This window comes from Phascolarctos cinereus, unplaced genomic scaffold, assembly GCF_003287225.1.
Source record: "Phascolarctos cinereus isolate Bilbo 61053 unplaced genomic scaffold, phaCin_HiC Scaffold_2;HRSCAF=192, whole genome shotgun sequence".
NCBI lineage: Eukaryota > Metazoa > Chordata > Mammalia > Diprotodontia > Phascolarctidae > Phascolarctos > Phascolarctos cinereus.
In genome coordinates, this window is record NW_027555625.1 from 88804031 (window position 1) to 88826430 (window position 22400).

The window sequence follows — 22400 nt, forward strand, 5'->3', positions numbered from 1 at the left end:
TTCTAATATTGAACCAGCCCTGCATTCCTGGTATAAGTTCTACCTGGTCATAGTGTATTGTTCTTGTGATAAGCCTCTGTAATTTATTTGCTAATATTTTATTTAAAATTTTTGCATCTATATTCTTAAGGGAAATTGGTCTGTAACTTTCTCTCTATTCTGACTCTTCCTGGTTTAGGTACCAGCACCGTATTTGTATCATAAAAAGAATTTAGTAAGACTCCTTCTTTGCCTGTTTTCCCAAATAGTTTATATAGTATTGGAATTAACTGTTCTTTATATGTTTGATAGAATTCACCTGTAAATCCATCTGGAAATTTTTCAAACAATAATTTTTAAAGCATAAAATAAAATACAGGATTACAAAGGAAATCCATTATACTAAAATATACTTATCAAAAAATATATATTTTTAAAAGTTCGCAGACCTTAAGTAGGATACCCACGCAGAATATTTTTAAAACACCAAAAAAAATATATATAGGATTACAAAAGAAACCAATTATATTGAAATATACCTCTCTCTCTCCCCTTCTCTCTCTCTCTCTCTCTCTTCTCTTCCTCCCTCCCTCCTTCCCTCCCCCTGTATTTGAAGTTCACAGACCTGTAGGATATCTTCCTAACAGTTGAGATACTTGGATCTAAGACTTAATCAGGAAGATCTGAATTCAAATGTGGCCTCAAACACTTACCAGCTATATGACCTTTGGCATGTCAATTAATCTATTTGCTTCAGTTTCCTCAACTGCAAAATGGGGATAATAGTAGCACCTACCTCTCAGAATTGTTGTGAGGATCAAATGAGATACTATTTGTAAAAGGACTTAGCACCATATATGGCACACAGTAGATGCTATATAAATGCTAGTTCTTATTAGCTCTAATCTCTCTCCCTAGCTCCATCTCTAAGCAATTCCAATTGTCCCCTGGACATCTACACCCAGGTGCTCTCAAACTCAGCATATACAAATTTGAGCTCATCATCTACAATGCTATGATTATCTCCTCTTTTCAGCATTTTCCTGTTTTGGCAAACTAGGCTTGAACCCTCAGAGTTACTTTTGTCTCCTCCTTGTTTTGATCCCTGTATGCAATGAGTTGCCAAGAACTGCCATTTTTGTGTCTGCAACACACTTCTCCTCCATCTCCTCCTCTTTCAGGACCTTATTACTTCTTGTCTGAACTATCATAGTAACCCACTAAGGGGTCTCCCTGTCTCATTTCTCTTCCTCCTCCAGTTTACACCATGCAATGCCACCTGACTAATCTTTCTTAACCTAGCTCCTCCTACCATCAAGCTTTTTGCCTAAAGACTCTTCAATGGCTCCCCATTACCTGCTAAATTAAATCCAAACTTCTTGAATGCCAAATTCAAGGACCTCCATGATTTGGGCCCCCAATATCCCAATGCCAATCTCATCTCTTACTACCCCTTCTCCTCTCTGTACATACAATACTGCAGACAAATTAGATTACCAGCTGTCCTCCAAACACATTCCCTGTTTTCCTTCTATACTTTCTGTACTCAGCTTTCTATACCTTAAATGTCCTTTCTTCTTAGCTTCACCTTTCTAATACTTCCATTAAGCCCCACCTCCTCCATGAAGCTTTCTTTGATGTCCCTTCCTCCCATCTGGAAGGAATCACCTTTCTCCCCCCAACACAGGGAACACTGTATTATACATAAAAGACATTTAATAAAATTGAATGAGTGAACTTTATGCCTTTCTTATTACATTTTCACATTATACCTTATATTACTATTTTTTATAAACTCATCTTCCTGAGCTCAAATCTGGTCTCAGACACTTACTAGCTATGTGACCCTGGGCAAGTCACTTAACCGTGTTTGCTTCAGTTTCCTCATCTGTAAAATGAGCTGGAGAAGGAAATGGCAAACTGCTCCGATATCTTTGCCAAGAAAACCCTAAATAGTGTCATGAAGAGTCAGATATGACTGAAAAGTGACTGAACTACGAACTATTATAATATGCACATTTTATCACCTCTACGAGACTGTTAAGCTCTATAAGGGCGGAGAAGTGTCTGATACATTTTTATATCCTCCATCCCTCTCTCCAGTGCCTAGAGCAGGACCCTGCACCTAGTAAGTGTTCAGTAAGTCTCTGTTAAATGAATGGGTTCATATATAGCATACAGGGAAACAGAGAAATTCTGTGACATGGAAAATTTTCTATTACAAAACAGAATGATGGAGGATCCCATTTTAAAAATGAAAATTTTTGGTACTATGTGATTTTTAAACTCTGTACAATCCCAATATTCAGGCAAACAATATGAGAAGGATGTGTGGAACCCAACATGAGCTCCCAGAGTAAGAGGTCATTAGCATGGCATCTTATGAATGTTTTGGGGGACACAGGCTTTGTGGTTTAAGACACATAGATCTGGGTGAGGTAGCTTCAGGTCTCCTCCATGCACTCTGAATTCATTTGAATTTGGGAACAAAATTCCATATGGACAGGGCTGGACTTTAGCAGCCTGAACGTATTTCCTGAAGACAACAAATCACAGACAAGGAAACACAGGAACAGACTGGCATGCTGGTGCTCGGAACCTGTCTTTGTAACTGTAGCCTTCAGACAGGCCTAATCAATTAGAAGGGGCTGATTTTAACCAGTCGCAGGCTCATTATGCTGCATTCCAGTTTGTGTTGATGAAAATCAGTTTCACTCTGTGGCCTGGAACTCATGTACAGCAACTTCCTGGGGCCTCTTATATAAACACATCAAGAAACATTTTTATTTGGAATCGCCCTCCCCCCTTTTATTTTAAGGGAGCAGCTCTGTGAATGATGATTAAATTAAAATGATTTGAAGTTTGGATTCAGAAACATATATATATGTTCAGGGGAAAGATATTTGAAGCCAAGGCCTTCAGATAGCAATTATTATTTGCATTACTTCAGAGGTGGACTTTGAGACAGACTCCTAAATATTTAGCCTATGATATTAAATAAAGACAGCTTGACTATCTCCACATAGCAAAACTGAATACCCTTTCAAAGAAAATATCCTACGCAGAACAGGTTCTCCCAAAGCCTTTAAAAAAGAGAAGGTCTAGGGCCATACTCTTTGCGCAAAGGGCTGAATAGGAATGAAATGGAAACTTTCAGCATCCATTGGTTTTCTTGAGAGGTGGCTCAATGGAGGAATAATAGAACTGATCCTCTTTCATGTGATGTGTGGTTAGACTCAAAAAAAAAAGCAGCATGGTGGAGAAACAACACAAAACGCTACCCACGGCATGAAGTCCAAAACAGAATGCACATCCTGTAAAGATTCCAAATCAAGTTGCAAAATACATCTGATGAGTCATACCTGGCTGGCTTCCCTTTGGGGCTTTGTCAAGGCAGCGAGTCAGTAGGACAAGAATATCAATACAGGCAGCTCTGGTCACCAAACAAGGATTCTGCCTGGAAAGTAAAAGGACAGCAGGTAAATAAACCCATCCTAAGTACCTGTGGGCAACAGTGGTAATTACCAAGCGTGCCAGTCATACGTCTCCAGCACCCCAGGAAGGAATCAACAGAAGACACAGGTCTGGGGCTAATGTAAGAGCTCTGAGCTCTGGCCAAATAACGAATAGCAAAAAATAAAAGGTCCATACCACATCATACTATCATCACAAATACCATCTTTGTCATACAACAGAGAGAGGAAAAACACACTCTGTAAAAATGGGTAATTTCTGGAAAAACCCCAAACTGGCCATGAAAAATCCCTGTTTTGACATTTTAGAGAAAAAGAGGGCACTGACATGTGGCAAACCATAACTATGGGTTTAAAATAACGAGCTAAACAACAAACAACTGCAAGAAATTAAAAACATGGGAGCCAGACATTGTTGGTTTTTTAAATAAGTGGATTTAAAAAAATAAATAGAGCAACCAATTTTACCCCTTGAACTATACAATAGAGATTAACTAGCTTCAGACCTTCTGTCCTAGATAGAAAAGGAAGAAGCAAAATTTCTTTGTAAGAAGCCAGAAATTGAGGAGGAAGGCCCTTAATTCCAAGACTCAGGCCGTATTAACAATAAGAGGTCAAAAGCCTGTGCCTGGTCTCACATCTGCCATCCATCCAATCTGCCTTTTTCTCCACTGTCTGGCTTTGAATGCTGTGATCTGGGCCTTCTCTGTCTCTACCTTGACTACCAGATTCTATGGTAAAGATGGAGAGATGTGAACTAGACCAGTGGTATCACACTTAAAAGAGAAACAGGGGCCACTAAACTATACATAAGGATCCCTACAGACCACTTACTGACTTAGAAAACCACATGTGTTTTTATATATTTTTAATTAATTTATTTATTTTAAATATTTCCCAATTACATTTGAAGCTGGTTTGGCCTGCGCTCAAGAGTGTTATGCGCTACGTGTTTGACACTTCTGAACTAGACAATAATATAACTAGATGAATTTAGAGCTGGTGTCATTAATAGTTCTATGTCATCTTGATGGGAGAGCTCCAGTGGAGGGCCACAGTGAATCTGGTCTTGGCCTTGTGCTGTATATCATTTTTGCCAACAAAATGAGTAAAGCCAAGATCAGTCAGTCAAGGAGGTCAGTCAACAAGCATTTATTAAGCATTTTCTATGTGCTGAGCCCCGGAGATACAAAGAAAGTGAAAAACAAACAAACAAAAAAAGTGAAAAACAAGGTCCCTCCTTTGTTGTACCCTGGGTCCGTGCAAATTCATGCACAGTACATGGAAGGCAATTCTAGAGAAGGCATTAGCAGTTAGGAGGAAATGGGAAAGGCTTCTTGCAGAAGGCAGGATTTGAGCTTCGTCTTAAAGGGAGACAGGGATGCCAGGAGACAGAGATGAGCATTCTAGGCAGGGGAGGTAATGAGTGAAAAGGTACAAGTTTGGGAGAATGACGGCTATGTGATCATCAGCTGAGTCTGAGAACACTCAGAGGGAACTAAAAATATAAAACACTGGAAAGGTTGGAAGGGTCCAGGTTCTGAAGGGCTTAAATGTTGGAGCATTTTATATTTGATCATGGAGGTAACAGGAAGCCACTGGAGTTTATAGAGTGACATGGTCAGCCTTGTGCGTTAGGAAAATCACTTTGATAGCTATGTGTAGGATGTAAAGTAAGATTTGAAGCAGGGAGACCTACCATAAGACTATGGTATTGTTTCACTTGTAAAGGAGGCAGAAAGGGAAGGAGAAAGAAATAAGCACTTGTTAAGCATCTCCTACATCCTTCGCTGTGCTAAGCTCATAACAATCCTGGGAGGTAGGGCTTCCCATTTTGCTGTTGAGGAAACTGAGGCAGACAGAGTTTTAATGCCTTGTCTAAGATCACACAACTAGTATGTGTCTCCAGTTGGATTTGCACTTAGGTCTTCCTGACTCCAGGCCAGTGCTCTATCCACGACACCACTCCACTACTGTCTAGATGTCTAGTCTAGCTGTGGAATTAATTCAGAGATGATGAGGGCTTGCATCACGGTGACAAATGTGTCTGGGTAGAAAGAAGATGAATACACGAGAGATGTGAAGACAGAAATCACAAGACTTGTCAACAGACTGGATGGCATGGCGGTGTGTGAATGTGAGTGAAAAGTCAAGAATGAGACCAAAGCGGGGAGTCTGAGTGACACGAAGACGAAGGTGCCCTCGATAGTAATCAGGAAATTGAGAAGAGGGGAAGGTTCTGGGTGAAAGGAAGTGAGTCGTTTTGGACATGTTGAATTTGGGTTAACACCCAATTTGAGAAAGGCAAAAGGCAGCTGGTGATGTGAAACCAGGGCTCAGGAAAGAGGTTAGGACTGGGTATACAGACCCAGGAATCATCTGTGTTGAACTCATGCAAACTGATGAGACATCAAGTGAGATGGTATAGAAGGAGACTGAGAAGTGGTCAGGCAGAAGGAGAGCCAGGAGAAAGCAGCACTGTGAAAACAGAATAGAAAGAGTACTCCAAAGAAGAAGGGAATTGATAGTGTCAAAAGCTTCAGAGAGGTCAAGAAGGATGAGGAGTGAGTAAAAAGGCAAGACAATGAGGAGATCACTGGTCACTTTGGAAAGAGTGCGTTCACCTGAATGATGTCTGAAACCAGACTGCAGAGGATATAGTGAGAGGAGGGGAAGTGCAGGTACCGAGGATGGATGGGCTTTCTCAAAGAGTTCAACTGAGAAGGGGAGGAGAGATACAGACCAAGAGCCAGTGGGGATGGCTGGACTGGGGATACATGAGCATGTAGGTGGCAGGGAAGAAACCAACAGACAGTGAGAGGCTGAAGATTAGGGAGACAGTGAAGATGACAGAAGAGGCAATCTGTTGGAAAATACATGGAGGGTGTGGGATCAAGGATGTGTGGAGAGAAGGGAGCCTTAGCAAAGTGAAGGGCCACCTTTTTTGCTTGAGATGAGGGTGAAAGTGGAGATAGTAGGGGAAAATATCTGAGTAACATGAGGTGGGAAGAAGAGGAAGCTCTCAGCAAATGGCATCAATTTTTTTCTGTGAATTACAATATAAGTTCCTTAGCTGGAAGAGTGGGAGAAGAGGTGTCCTGAGACATTGATGAAGGATAAAATAGCTGCTTGATGAGTGGGACAGCCAACAGATTAGGGAGATAGAAAAGGACTGCCCTGCTGCACGAGAGCCCAGTATAACAAATTTGCAGTGGACCTCAGCAGTTTCATGACTTTGTCCAGCTAGAAGGCATGCTAATCAAAATGGAAGATGATATTAAACTGGGAGCAATAGCTAAGACACAGAATGAGAGAGTCAGCATTCAGAAAGATCATTACAGATTGGAGCTTTGGGCCAAACTAATAAAATGAAATTCTGAAAAGATAAATGTAAAACTTTATACTTGGATCTGAAAAATCCACTTTACAAGAAAAGCATCAGAGAGGCATAGATGGGCAGCACTTTGCTGGAAAAAAACCTGGGGGTTTTAGTGTACTATAAACTCAATAACTGTCAGCAGTGTGATGTGGCAACCAAAAAGCTAACACAATCTTAGGCTTCATTAAGAGAGGAACAGCTTCCAGGAATAAGATGGCACATTCTCTGGTCAGACCACATCTGAGATGTTGTGTTCAGTTCTGAGCAACCCAGTTGAAGAGACACACACACATAAGCTGCAAAGTGTCGAAAAGAGGGGGAACTAGGATGGGGAATGAAGGCCTTTGAGTCTATGACATACAGGATCAGCTGAAGGAAAGAGCGATGTTTAAATTGTAGAAAAATGGACCCAGAGGCATATGATCACTGTCTTTAAGTAACTTAAAGCATGATGTCTGGTCTAAGAATACTAACATGGAGCAAGGCAAACAGGCAAATTTAGCCTTTTTAATCAGAGAGGAAGTGTGGTGTGGGGAATACGGAACTACTACATCTGGATTCAACTCTTGCCTTTGACACATGTTAGCTTAGTGACCCTGGGCAAGTTACCTAATCTAGGCAACTCTCTAAGGCAATAAATTGTGGAAATTGGGTGCTGATCTGTATTGTTAGAGGGATTTATCTCTCCTGGGAGTTCCCTATACCATTCCTTATCTCTATGTTTGCAAAAACCTCCTAACTTTAACATCTAAATAACAGTGGAATGGGCTGTCTAGGGAAGTGGTGGTTCCTCCTCATAGGAAGTCTTCCAGCAGAAGTGGTGGGGATTCCTTTTGGGTATGGACTGAACTAAATGGCCTCCAAGGCCCCTTCCACCTCTTCACTGACATTTTCTACGGTCCATCCACTCCCACACTGGACCTCAATCTGCTCCGAGTCTTGCCTTAGCTTTTCCACTTCTGGCTTCCTGCTCTATCTCCATCATTCACCTGCTCCTATGCTTGACCTCAACCTGTTCCCAGTCTAGCTTTCCCACTTCTAGCTTCCTGTCCCATCTCTATCATCTAGAATACTCCAAAATTGTGAAACACTGTTTTATTGGTAGACACCACACAATGATTGTGCCATTCAGGAAAAAGTAACTGGGAACATTAACATGGAGGTCATTTCTTCGATGAATCCACCAAAACTTTACTCAAGCCTATTTTGTGTCAACATTCTATGCTTTATGTTTTAGGGAATACAGGTGAAGGTAAACATATGATTCCTGCCCCTAGGGAGGTCACATTAAAAACATACAAACCAGCCAGAGGATAATATAACACTAAATGGTACAATAAGACACACAAATAATGTCTACTCTAGTCTATAGGAAGGTACAGACAAGCATAAACAGGAATAGTGAGGAGAGATGTGATAAAGAGACTGGGACTGAAGCTGAGGCTTTGAAGGATGAATAAATTTAGATCAACAGTGTAGGAGAAGGGTATGCCAAGAGGAGCAAAAAAGACAAAAAAGGCTGGGAGGCCAGAATGAGTATGATCATGAGAAGACACGGAGAGAAGACAGAAGAAATGTGGTTGGAATAGGCTTCTAAGCAAAGAGTTTCATGCAGTAGGGTCCTGTTAAATGCAGTAATTCATTTCCTGCTTCCTCATTGTTTTTAAAGAGCTCCCATCCACTGAGTCATGTATTGTTGCTGCTGGATGGGGTCCATTATGTTTATCAGTCCACAGAGTCATTCACTGGCAGAGACATTAAAATATACATGGTTACACCTTTCACCCTCTCAATTATCATGACCCTTGCAGAGAACAAGAGTGGAAAGTCACAGGGAAGCTCATAGGACTTTAGGTACTGAACACACAGACTAAGCAATCTGCAGCATTTTGCCAGGCTGGTTTTCCCTACATTTTCCCCAGAATGGACACGTCCTGGTGACCCTTCCAACCTTGTGGGATGTAACTAGGTCTGCTACGGCTGCTTATACAGCAATATCAACAGGGTCAGGCCAGCTCAATGCAGCCAATTGGATGTTGAAATGCACATTCAAATACAGCTGTGTCAGATTCCAGGAAAAAAGGAGGAACCTGGGGACCATGTATGGTCCCATAGAGGAAAGGTTGACTCCAACTTCCAACCTGGCTCTGGAAGAAATTCTGATCCAAGGCTAACTGTTTAGGGTTTCACCCTCCAGGATAGCTGGGAGCTGCGGTAGAATCAGAGAATTGGGCTTCCTGCTGGCCATGCTTGTAAAATGGGTCAGGTCAAGTCAACAAGCATTTATTAAGCACTTGCTATGTGCCAAGCACAGTGCTAAATATGGGAATATGAATAGAAGTAAAAAGATAGCTCCTGTCTTCAAGCAGCTTATATTCTAAAGGGGGAAGATAACACATGAAAGGGGGGGAAAGAGGAAGGCGGGCATATCAGCTTCAAGGGCACAACAGAGAAAGTCCAGAGAGTCAGAAGTGCAGCCTGGAGAGGAATGAAGAAAGGCTGGGGCCTGAGCATCCTCTTCAAGATGGAGGGTCTGGGAGGAACACGCCAATCATAGGGAGAGGCTTTAGGGGTGAAAGGTACTTCCAATATGAAAAGTTGAGGGGTAAAGTAAATTTCCAGTGTGAAAAGCTCAGGCTCTGCCCTCTTCTCTCCCTCCCTCCTTCCCCTTTCCCTCTTCCTCCTTTTCATCTCTCTTCCTCTCACTTGTTCTTGCTCTTATTTCATCTCTTCTCTTTCTTGTTCTCTTTCTCCTTTTCCCTCACCTCTTTCTGTCTGTCTTTCTTTTCCCTCCCTTTCACTCTCCTCCTCCCTCTTCCTCTCTGTCCTCCCTCCCTCCTTCCCCCATCTTTTTCTCTTTTCCTCTCTTATTCTTGCTATTGTTCAGCCTCTTCTTTCTTTCTTATTATTTCTCTCTCTCTCTCCCTTCCCCTCATCTCTCTCTATTTTTCTCTCTCCCTCCTCCCTTCTCCTTCTCTCCTCTCACCTTCACTCCCTCCCCCCCTTCTCTTCCCTGCCCTTTACTCCCACCCCATACTTTTGTTCTAACTCGGACATGGTCCTTTAAGACATAAGGGTGAGTCAGAGATATGTTCTTGGCCTGTCAATCTACTTTGATGATGGCAGTGAAATTACTGGGAAGAGGAGGCCAGCTAGATAAGAGACTGAAATCTAAGGGTTGGGTAGATGAGCGGGAGGTGGGGTGAGGATTGGGATTCCTCCATCCCCGACTCTCACCCCTACCCCACCCCAGTTCCCCAAATGAACAATCCTAGCACTGCTCACACTGCAATGAACACTTAGAACACTCTGAAATCAATTCACACTATTTGTGTTTTACAGATAGGTTGTATATCAGATAACAACAGCACACAAAAATGACTTCAGGAAAGAGTTTCAAGCACTACCCCCTTATAGGGGGTAAAATGGGAAGGTTCAATTTAGAACCACATTTGCAAACATTTCAATTTTTTTTTTCCTTTTTAAGTCAGACATTCAGCTGCACTTGAACCTGGCTGAGTCACTGCCTTGGGAACACTCTTAATTTCATTAAAACAGCTTTCCTCCTCCACCCCCAGGAGAATGGTACGGACTCTTAAACAAGTTAAATGATGGTTCCATTGTCTAAACAGAAGCAAGAGTACCGGGGAAGCTTTTAATGATGTGGGGGAATTTCCCATCACCTCTGGAATCCTGGTGATACCATGAGGGATCAATGTTTGTAGTTATGAGTTGCAGAACACTGGAGTGCCCCAACATGAGCTTGAACAATATGTTCTTTTCTATGGATTTGCTGAAGAGACAAGGGTGTGGCCAAAAGGTTCCTATCTGGGAAGACCTCAATGACACCCCACTATCCCCAAGCCACAGTGGAGAGCTATGGTTCCCACTCCTGTAGGCCAGAGCTTTGGTGGTTCTCTGGAGGAAGAAGGGCACCATTCCGGAAGAGGAACAGGCCCTATCAAAAGGAATGAGAATTCCCTGCTCACAGCCCTCCTTCACCATCCCCCAAGATTTTCAGCTATGGTTAGAGGAAGCCAGTGTGTTATCAAGGTATAACAATTCATTAGGTACTTGTCAAGCTACAATACTATCCTTTGTTCAATATTTAAACCTCAACTCTTCCCCCAAGCCTTTCTTTATTATCCTTCTAAAAGTAGCCTCACTAAGCAAGCTGACAGTCCCCCAACTTGCTTTAATCACTAAATGGGCGTTGCCTAAGATGAAATGAGACCTGGGAAAGACCCTACCTCCAAAAGGCCAAGGCCCTCCACTGCATCCAGAGCCACATCCAGTCATCCCGATCTATGTCTGGCCATTGGACGCAGATGGCTCTGGAGGAGAAAGTGAGGCTGTGACTTTGCACAGCCCTGCCTCCCTTCAATCCAAGTCACTTGCAAGTCCTGACATCTCCTTCATGAAGTCGAGGTCCTCAATGAGAACAAAGGACAAACAACAACAACAAAATACTGAGGCCTTTTATCTGATTGCTCAGAGATGCGTAGATAGCTTTGCACCCTTAGGCGAGTCCAACCTCTGAATTAGTCACTGCCAAGAAGTTCCTTGGCTACCTCTTCTTTCATTAGGTTATAAAATCATTAGGAGCTGCTATTAGGGGCACTGAGAGAATCTCTTTGGGGACACCCACGTGAAGGCAGATAAATTTCCAAGTGTAAATGAAAGAAATCTAAATGCTCTGATTCTGATTTAAAGTTAAACCATTGGCCTCAAGGTCAGTAGCTATCAAATGGATTCCTCCTGAGAAACAACAGATCTGTCTAAAAATACCAAGTGTTCTGTGGATTATAGTGAGGGTGTGTGTGTGTACACACACATACAATTTATGGAGTTCCTCCCCACCACCACCATCACCACCACCACCTCCACCATCACCACCACCACCACCACCACCCACCTTGTAATGCCAAAATTTCAATGCTGTCAATTGTTTCAGTGTTGTGTCAGAATGCACAATGTGGGTGGTTGCCTTGGACTGATCCTACACCTTGACTATGCCTCTAGAGCAAAATGGCGGACCTCAGGACAAAATCAGACTCGTTCATCTGGGTTTGGATTTCAATGTACACAACTCAATTCAGTAAACTACTATATATATATATGCCCTGTACCCTACTTGGTGCTGGGGATACAAAGACACAAAACCTCTCATGGAGGTTTACATTGTAATAGGGGAAAAAACTATATGTGCACAGAAAAGCAAATTCAAAATATATGTCCACTAAGTTATGTACACGTGCAGGTGTGAGCATAGCCTCCCTCTTCCCGTTGCCCAATGTTTCTCATTTTAAATTGAGGCCATGCTCACTGTTCCACTGACTGCTACTAGGTTTGGACTTTGGCCACATTACTGAGGGGCTCTGACACGGGAGAGGACAGAACGTCCTCTCCTATTTCCCTCGGCAAATTGTCTGGTGACCACTAACCACAGTCTGGAAGGGTAGGAATAGGTGCTGGGAGCCCAAAGCAGGGTGGTTGGTCTCTCTTTTACCATGGTTCCTTGCTACTCTGGTGCTCAGTGGAGGAAAAACCAAGTGTACAAGGCAGTGGCTTTCCCTGGTCCCTTGTCAGGGCCGCTGAAGCTCATCTGCCTCACATGAAAAGCAGTTTTACAAGCTTTTCCCCACCCCCACCTCCAGAGGCCTCCACATTTTCTCGTCTTCCTATTAGGCATCTTTTTCTCATTAACGTGTTAATGCTCAAGCTATGTGCAGGGAATGATGAGAAAGAAACTCTGTGGTGGGGCTCAGGATTTGTTCAAAGCCTAGGCAAAGCATTCTGGTGGGTGTATGTTTTTTATTCCTTTTATGAAAGATGCATGCCTACCCCTCCCCCCGCCCCAGTGGCTTGTTTGAATATATAATTTAATGCATTGACAGAGAAACTGCTAGTTAATAACTTAATAGGTTATGTGCTGGGTATTATGGGAGAAAAGTGGCATCCATGAAAACTTTTATTGTATAGTTCAGGGCACAGTACATATATATTTGGGGTTATAACATGCAATGCTAACAGAGGCCCCTCTTTTAAACCTACCCCACCAACATACCCCAGAATGTAAAGAAGGATATGAGGAGTGAGGGGAGTGAATACTTCTAGAAACTGAAGCTAAGTAGTTAAAACAGATGTAAGATATGAGATTTTAGTTTCTAAAATCATAGCAAACAGTCTATATTAGTGACTAGCCCAGGAAATGATTTTGTAAATATTGTTGTAAATATAGTCATAGAAATTAGAATGGGAAGGGGCACGAAAGATCATCCAATGCAACCTTTGTATTTCATAGATGAAAAAAACTGAGGTCCAATAACTGTGATTACTAGCATTTACGTGGTTTTAATTTCCAAAGAACTTTACCTAACTCAATGAATTAGAAACATCCATAGGATGGAAAGCAGATCAGTAACATCCCTATTTCTGTATTTTGGGAAACTGAGTTACAGGGATACTGTCACCTGCCCCAAATCACCGTGCGTCAGAGGCAAGTCCAGCACTACGATCCAGGTGTTCTGGGGAGAAAGGCTGTAGCAACATGACCAGAATACAACTGATTGGAAAGCAAATCTTTCAAACAAAGCATGTACTCCTGTAGGGCACCAATAACCAGGTAAGACTGAATGAACTGGCTAATTCTGTGTTATACGGACCCAGTCATGCTGAGGATTCTACAGCTTGATTGACGAAGAACTACCTCGCTAAGATGGCACATTAGAAAGTTAGCAACTATTTTAATATGCCCAAATAAATGCTCTCTTGTTGATTCAGAAGTTCTCTGCAATGAGGAAGATCACAAGCTGTTCAGGCCTGCCTGTCCTGTGAGACTCTGGTCCATGTTTCGCCCAAGGGATCTGCCCAACATACTGAAGGCCTCCCTCAGTGTCTCCTGACATCTCAAGGGCACCAGCAGAACACACTGGATGCCCTCTGCTCATCTCTTGCCCTTGCCATAGGACCAGTTATCCTGTCTTACTGTCATATGACTTCTTAATGACTCCTGTTCTTCATGAGTTACATGTTGCGGCCTGTTCATGTGGATGTGACTCTCCATGTCATGTTCTGTGTGCAACACATCTTCAGACACGGCTCCACATCTTGCCGCCACATTGCAATAAGGGTATCACACTTGTATTAAAAAGATACCCCAAAGAGATCAAAGAGAGAGAAGGAAAAAGTCCCCAAAATATTTATAGCAGCTCTTCTTTTTTTATTATTATTACTATATTCAGTGACAAAGAACTAGAAACTAAGGAGAGATCCATTGCCTGGGGAATGGATGGTCAAATTATAGTCTATGAATGTAATGGAATATTACTGTGCTATAAGAAATAACGAAAGAGATCGTTTCAGAAAGACCTGGGAAGACTTGTATGAACTAATGCAGAGTGACATCAGTAGAAACAAGAGTGACTAACACAGTAACAACAACTTTGTGCAGACAAATAACTTGGAAAGACTTAGAACCTCTGATCAATGCACTGACTACGCAAGATTCCACAGGACTGATGATGAAGAATGCTACCCACCTCCTGACAGAGAGGTGGTGGACCCAGAGTGCAGAACAGACACATTTTTCAGAAGTGTCCAGTGTAGGAATTTGCTTTCACTCTGTCATATTTGAATTTGATATGTGTGTTACAAGGGTTTTCTTTTCTTTTCTTTCCTTTCTTTTTTTGGGGGAAGGGAATAAATTTTTTGATTATTCAAAATATTTGACTTAATTTTTAATGGAGGAAATCTGGACCTTTGTGTTCATAGAAACTGAGGTAAATAAAATATGGACTTAGTTAATTAGAACCGTTACTACTAATACTAATACTACTAATACTAATGCTTTATATTTGCATAGCACATTTGTGTTTCTTCAATCCTGTCTATTATCTCATCAGAGTCTCACACCAACCTAGAGAGGTAGGTATAGTAGGGATCCCATTCACCAAGTGAAGCCCACGGAAGTAAGATGACTTCCCTAAGGTCAAACAGTCAGTAGAAGAGCTAGGCCAAAGGTCTTCTGACCCTCAGGACAGTGATCTTTTCACCATGACATATTTGTCAAATTCCAGAGCTCCTGACTTCCAGTCCAGGTCTCTTTCTACAACATAGTTTGCCTCTCTTAATTTTTAAAATGGAACCTCAAATTCTAGAAACTTTTCCTTAAATGACTGATAACTTTTCTGCCCGTTGAGATGGCCTTACTCTACAGAGCCCCACTGGGCCTTCAGATGTTCTAAGAGCACAGGATGGTTGAGGGGCATCCTAGAAAAATCACTGAGGCCAAAATCCTGAACCTTAGGCAGGATGTGGCTGTATCAAGAGAATTTCTAGGCCCGTCCTGAGTTAGTGCTAGTTTGGGAGGGTCCTGTGGGCAACAGCACTATCAGCTTAAATCCCTATTAAGTGGCAATAGTTCTTCACGTGTAATTAAAGTAATTATACTTTATTAATTTAATATTCATTTTAAAAAGTTTTGAGTTCCAAATTCTCTCCAGCTCCTCCCTCACCCATTAAGAAGGCAAGCAATGTAATCAATTATACATCCTCATATATACTCTTGACTTACTTTTTCAGCATTATCAGACTGGATCTTCATCACATTTCTGAGATAGATAAGCAGCATTATGGGACAGGAAAAATGGGAGTTAAGAAACTTTAGTTCTGGTCTTGGGTCTTAGATACTAAACTTACTGGGCCATAGGCAGGTCTCAGTTTTCTCATCTGTCAAATGAAGGCACTGGGCATGATCAGAGGTGTCAAACTCTTGGCTCACTGGGCCAAAAGCAGCCTGCCAAGTTCCCAAGTGTGTGAACCAGATTAAAATGTAATTAGAAAATGTTTAACAAAATAAATATAAAATATAATACAACATAGACAATGGTAATTTGTGGTTTTCTAAGTCATTATGCAGCCTACAGGAATTCATTTCTTTTTGAGTCTGATACCACTGGATTAGACGATTTCTGAGGTACCTAACATCCCACACATGAGTGTATATATTACCTCTATTTGACAGATCAGGAAACTGAGACACGGGAAAGTGAGGTGAAATGCCCAAGATCACACAGTGAATTAGTGGCACAGTGCTCATTAGAGCCTAAGTCTACTGATTTCTCATGCAGGCTATTTCCATTAGATCACAACACTCCATTTCCCGCTGCCAGTACAAACAGAAAAGAAGCAGAGAGTAAGAGGGAGCTGAAATGTGGGCAACACCTTGGGGTATGCTTATCAGGCAAGCAGCTCCTTCAGAGAAGACCAAACCTTTCTCAACAAGATGATGGCTCTCGGCCAGGGAGGTAGTCTCATTCTGGGAAAAGAGCAACAGACTCGAAGTCAGAAGACTTGATTTTGAAGGTGGGCCCTGTATGAATGGGGCAAGTCCTTAACTGTTCCTATTTGTAATCTGTAAAATGAAAATAAGCGCAGTTATACCACCCCCTTCACAGGGTTGTTGAGAGGAAAGGAATTTGGTAAGAGTAAGGTGCTACAAACATTAGAACTGTTATTGGTTACTGACTGGGGTGGATTCCCAGGGTCCCATCCACGGGTCCTGCTTGTCCGGTGTCTTATAGCGTGCCCACTTTCGATGCAAGTAGTGACGGGGCAGTCCCACAAGCAGGCACACATAGCACATAGCCGCTTTCATGGTAAGATGTGAGGGGTGCTGAAAGGTCCCCTGTATACCAGATATCTTCTCTATCAGCCTAAACTCCTCCCATCACTCATTCCTTCCATTGTTTCCAGAAGATGGGTGCTGAAATACAACTATGTTACCGAGATAAGACAGCAGGGTACAAACAGAATGAACACTGAATATGGCATCAGGAGCTCTGGTGACAGCCTGATCACAAAACAACCCTTGCTAATCTGTTCACATCTGGGATGTGGGAAACCACTGATCTTCAAGCAATTCAGTGAGAACAGGAATTCTAAGATCCAATACATAGGCAGTCATCATGTTCATTATCGCAGACGGACAGGGACAGAGACCTTGTGGAATCCTCCCAGGGAGCCTCAATCATGAGCTTACCCTTAGCTGGAAAGATTTCACAAACCTTTCAGATTGCTCTTATGTAGTCAGACAATAATCTGCTCATCCAGGAAAGTCTGGCCTAGTGGCTCTCTCCTTTATATCAAGTCATTTTATCTTTGGACAAAGAGAAGTATCACGAGCCTGCTGTCTTAATGATCCCAATTACCATTGTGTCAAGTCCAAATTCCTCTCCCTATCATTCAAAGCCAATTATGTATCCCCACTACTCCCCAACATAGATCTTTTGTTCCAGCCAAGACAGTCTCCTCCCTGTCCCATAAACACCCCATATTGAATTTCTTCTTTGTGTGGTGGCCCTGGGGCATGGGGCAGCTAGGTGGCACAGTGGATAAGAGTGCTGGGCCTGGAGTCAGGAAAACTGATTTTCCTTAATTCAAATCAAGCCTAAGACACTACCTATGTAACTCTGAGCAAGTGACTTTTCCTGGCATGTCTCAGTTTCCTCATCTGTAAAATGAGCAGGAGAAGGAAATGGCAAACCATTCCATTACCTGTGCAGGAAACCCCCAAACGGGGTCACGAAGAGTCAGACACAGCTGAACCGACTCAACAGCAACAACCACCCCACAGTTTTGGGCACGGTGGGAATGGCGCTGGGTCTGAGCCCACCAATCAGCAGTCTGACCCTGGGCAAGCCATTTGGCTTCCTTACGGCTCTATGTCTTCATTTACAAAATGGAGAGACTGAACCAAGACGCTGAAGGTCACTTTTCTATCCAGAGCCTGTCACCTCTTTTTCAGATACACTCTGACTGGGATAAGGGAGACCTGAATCCTGTTATCGGCTCAGCTTCAGGATTGCCCTTAATCTTTGTATGGGTTACCCATGTCTGTGCCGGTCTCCAGACCGGGGAAGCTTTCTGCTCATCCAAATCCTATTCATATAAAAAAGGAATGGCTCTTATTGAGGTCCACTGTCATGTCTCAGTACACATGATATCTTCCCCTTTCTGAACTACTGCATTTATTGTCTGTACGTTACAATGAACAATCCTACACTGCCTTGTTCACCAAATGTTTCTACGCTTCTCTCTCAAATTGCACTAGAAGCCTCTCATAGGCAGGGACCGTATCTTGTACTTTCGCTGAGTGTTTAGCTAGTCAGGGGTAGAGCTGGTGCCCATTAAACGCTTAATTAACGACTGATGTCCTCTATAGATGAGATGTAGATCTTGTTCTATATCTTTGTCCTTTGACTTGACTACTTTTCTAGTTCTGAAGAAATGCAGATCCTTTTTTTTGGTTGTTTCTTTCATCCTGAGCCCACGTCTGATGCCACACAGGCAGTTTATCAGTGGATGTTATGATGTTATATCATTTGCATATCCTCTGTATTTGCTCATCAATGGATGTGCCATCTTCCCTTGGTAGAAAGTGAGCTCCTTGAGGGCAGGGATTACTGGATTTTGTTTTTGTAGCCCTAGCACTCAGCACAGTGGCTGTACATGTTTGCCAAACTGGATTGAACTGAATTGTGGGTATTAAAAAAAAGGCCTCTGCCTCATGGTTTTAAGTCACACAGAAAGTTACTGAAGCTGCTGGCTTCCAACAGCAATACTCCAGTAGGCCAACAGCTACAAGTGAAACAAGGCAGATGGTTCTGAGGCTTCCACAGAACTAATCACCATCCCCAGTTTTCTATATTTAAAATGCAAAAAGCCTCCACAATTGCCATTTGAATTCTTGCCACATACTTGAGCTAAAAACTATTTTTACTTTTTTCTCCCCTATGAAGAATCTTTGATCTTGGGCAACTCTCTCAAAGGCTCAGCTTAATATATTGATTATTTCTGAATGCTTTTACCCAGACCACTTTCCACAAGCTCAGCATGTCAACAAGAAATACTTCATATATCTTCTGACTTCACTGCTTCTCAAGCATCTTATTTCTTTAACACTTGAAATTGTGCTTTTAAAAGGAATGGTTTATGTTAGAAAATATTTTATATCTTATTTCATCCATTTGGAGGAAAAAGTGGTAGTTTGGCTTGTGTCTGAGTGTTTAAACTATGTATTACACATATAATAAATATTACATATGTATATATCTATATATAATACACATACAAGTTTGAATCTGAAGATACCATGACCTCAAACATTCTCAAGATGCCAAAAAAGAACAGATGTCAGCTAGCCTGGGTCTGAAATACACCAGTATCTTTCACCTTGTCATTAAAGACTGTGTGAGCTTCAGGAAAATCCAAAAAAAGCTTCCTGATCAACCCTCTCCCAAGTGAAGTCCAGATGTTGTGAAAAATTTTTTTTTTCTCTTTTATTGCTTTGTTTTGTTTTGAAGAGGGTAACTGGGAAAGCTAGTTTAAATAAACAACAAACAAATTTTAAAAATTAAAAAAAAAGCAAACCACCCAAACCCAGCAATGCCTGGAAACTTACTATGTAACTAACCATCCTTGTTTCATACTTCCCTTATAGCTCTGGAAGGGACCACAAATGATAGCCTTACAATGTAACATGAGCAGCTGAATATTTTGACATCCTACTGGACTAGATTCATTTTGGTGGCATAGAAACAAAAGAGACACCTGTGCCCCAAGGGCAAAAAGGTTGAGTTCCCTTTTTGTAAGTAGACTCAGTGAGGGTTCTCCCTCCTATGTGGAGGGCACTCAGAGAAAAGACTAAAGAACTGAGAAGGGGTTTGGGGGAAGAGTAAGAAAAGGGAAACATCTTCAAAGCACAGAATTTCTGCTCAAGAATTGTAACCCCTAGTGCTGATAAATCTTGTGGCTGGAAAATAACTGCTGTGCTCAGCTGAAAAAGTCAGACAAAACCCCAAAGCATAAAAGTTGGAACTGGCCACAGACGCCCTCCTTGGAGAGGGCCAGGGGCCGCTGAAAGGCATCACATTCTTCCCTCAGCAGCTGGAGGACCAGCCCTGTATTTCACATTTATTTGTATTGGTAGAGCCCTGTAGGTCAAGTTCACCATGTACCAAACAGTCTGGGCAACGAAGGGGTAGAGGAAGCGTTGGACAGAAAGCTGAATTCTTTGGGTGGAGGGACGACCGGGACTTTGGATAAGGGGCAGATAATGGATAAATATTAAGATTAAACAGAGGTAATGGGGTAAAATGTATGACCACAGTCAGGGAGGCAGGGCAGCTGAGCTGTAGAAGTAGGAAGCTGTGGCAGCTGCTGCCAATGGTTCTAATAAGGGTACTTTTCTCTGCCTCAAGTTTAGGCTTCCTACAGACAACATAAAAGTAGGAAGAGGTCAGACTTCTAGCCTGGTATTTCTTAAGGACAGATAGATGGCACACTGGATAGAGTGCTGGGACTAGAGTCAGGAAGACCCGAATTCAAATCCGACCTCAGACACTTACTAGCTGTGTAATCCTGGGCAAGTCATTTAACCTGTTTGCCTCCGTTTCTTTATCTATAAAATGGGGATAATAATAGCACCTCCCACTTAGGGTTATTATGAGGATCAAATGAGATAATAATTAGCACTATGTGCTTGGCACATAGTAAGTACTATATAAATGTTAGCTACTATTATTATTATTAAAATGGCCTTCATACTTGGTCAGACTAATGGAAAGAGGGAGAGATGAGACTATGCTTTGGCAAAGCAGGGCAGCTCTAGTGAGGTTAGTTACCTAGGTGGATTTTCCTTTCTGTGTTCCCCTACGATGGATATGCCCCATCCCCACCCCACCCTGAAGAAAAAAAGTTGAACTGCAAGCCCCTCAAGGCCTGAGGCACAGAGAACACTATAGGGACCAGATGACAGTGCCTCAGTCTCATAAAGTCATAGCTGTGTCCCTGAGGACATCTTCTGAGCCTTTCCCTATTTTCTCTGACACACCCATATCATAGGACCCTGGCTGAAAAACCCACACAAAACGGATGAGTAAATAGGGGAAAGATGGGGGACCAATAGTAAACGCCCATGGCAGCTGAGGGATTAATTTAAGGCAACTAGCCAGGAAGACAGGAATTTTTTAAAATGCTATTTCCCAAGGTTGCTTTCTTAGCAATCTTGGATTCTGTTTTTGTATTCCTACGAGTAGTCTGTTTTTCTCTTCTGAATATCAGATTGTCATTATTCATGATGATAAACACTTGCCAGATGCCAACGAGGCATCCGGCTGAAAACACCATGGCAATCACAGTCGCTGCCTAACCAGTATGAGCAGAATCCAAAAGGAAGCACCATGAGACATGTGGGGCTCTGGCAATCACCAGCTAGCCAGGAAATAAGCAAATTCATGGTGTGGAAACCACCACTACCTCCCCCCCCCCCAGCTTAGCTCCATTAAGCACCAGGGTTATCATGCTTAGATACAGAGGAAAAATCCAAGCACTTTCTAACCAGGCTTCATGGGAATTCAATGGAACAAATGGAATTCCTTTTTCCAGCCCACTGTCTACAGATGTAATTTTAAATATCTTGCAGTGAGCTTGCAAGAACACCAACTGGTCAGTCCACATTGGTATGACTACATACCACTACTTCAAGCTACACCCCTTGGGGGGCATTTCTCTAAGGGGAGGAAACCAACCCGTCTTCCCTAAATGAACATACAACCTGAGAAAAGCAACAGCAGAGTGCTAAGGAAAGCTGGTTGGAAGCTGGAGACTCAATATTGTACAAGTGCTCCAGAAGGATGGTTCACACTAGGCCTTCCCCTAGAATCCCACCAGCCTGGTTCAGCCTTATAGGTGTGGCGGGAGCACAACTTTCTCAGTGGTTAACTGATCCGGAAGCAGAATGATCTGTTACAAGGCCTGATGGGCAAAATTGAGAATTGCTCTAATTTGCATTTCTTTAATTATATTTATTCATATGGCTATAGACAGCCCAGTTTCTTCCCTTGAGAATCTCCTGTTCATATTTTTAGACCATTTTATCAATTGGGGAATGACTATTATTCTTATAAATGTGAATCTGTTCCTTACATATCTTGGAAGTGAGACCTTTATCAGAGAAACTTGTTGCAAAGATATTTCCCAATTAATTGTTCCCTTTTAATCTTAGCTTTTTTGGATTTTTTTGTACAAAAACTTTTACATTTTATGTAACTGAAACTATCTATCTTATCTTCTGTAATCCTGTCTATCCCTTGTTGGGCCATGAATTTTTCTCTTCATCACAGATCTGATAGACAATTTGTTTATGATATGATCTTTTAGATATAAATCATGTATCCATTTGGAGCTTATCTTGATAAAAGGCGTGAGGTACTGATTTAAATCTAATTTCTTCCAGAATCCTGCCTAGTTTCCCCATCTGTTTTTATCAGTCAGAGACATTATCACAGCTACCTATCTCAGGGGCTGGGGCTTTTGTGTTTATAGAGTGCTAGAGGATTACATACATTTGCTTCTATATATTATGTACCTAATTTGTTCAACTGATCTATCTTTCTTATTTTTTAACCAGTACCAAACTGTTTTGAGAATTATTGCTTCGTAGTACAGTTTGAGAGCTGGCATCTAAGCCCCCTTCATTCTCACTTCTTTTCATTATCTTCCTCGAG

At 42.1% G+C, this 22400-nt stretch overlaps 1 protein-coding gene across 5 annotated transcripts in view; it reads right to left on the reverse strand.

The window, feature by feature from the left end:
* Positions 1-22400, reverse strand: part of THADA (THADA armadillo repeat containing) — a 443253-nt gene that overhangs the window by 93722 nt on the left and 327131 nt on the right. For 4 of the 5 annotated variants that reach the window (XM_021001257.2, XM_021001256.2, XM_021001255.2 and 1 more), the window contains one exon: positions 3342-3436. In XM_021001257.2, the coding sequence (XP_020856916.1) occupies positions 3342-3436 (95 nt within the window). Of the gene's footprint in view, positions 1-3341; positions 3437-16030; positions 16151-22400 lie in introns of those variants that run through there. The other variant, XM_021001259.2, reaches the window with a different exon arrangement.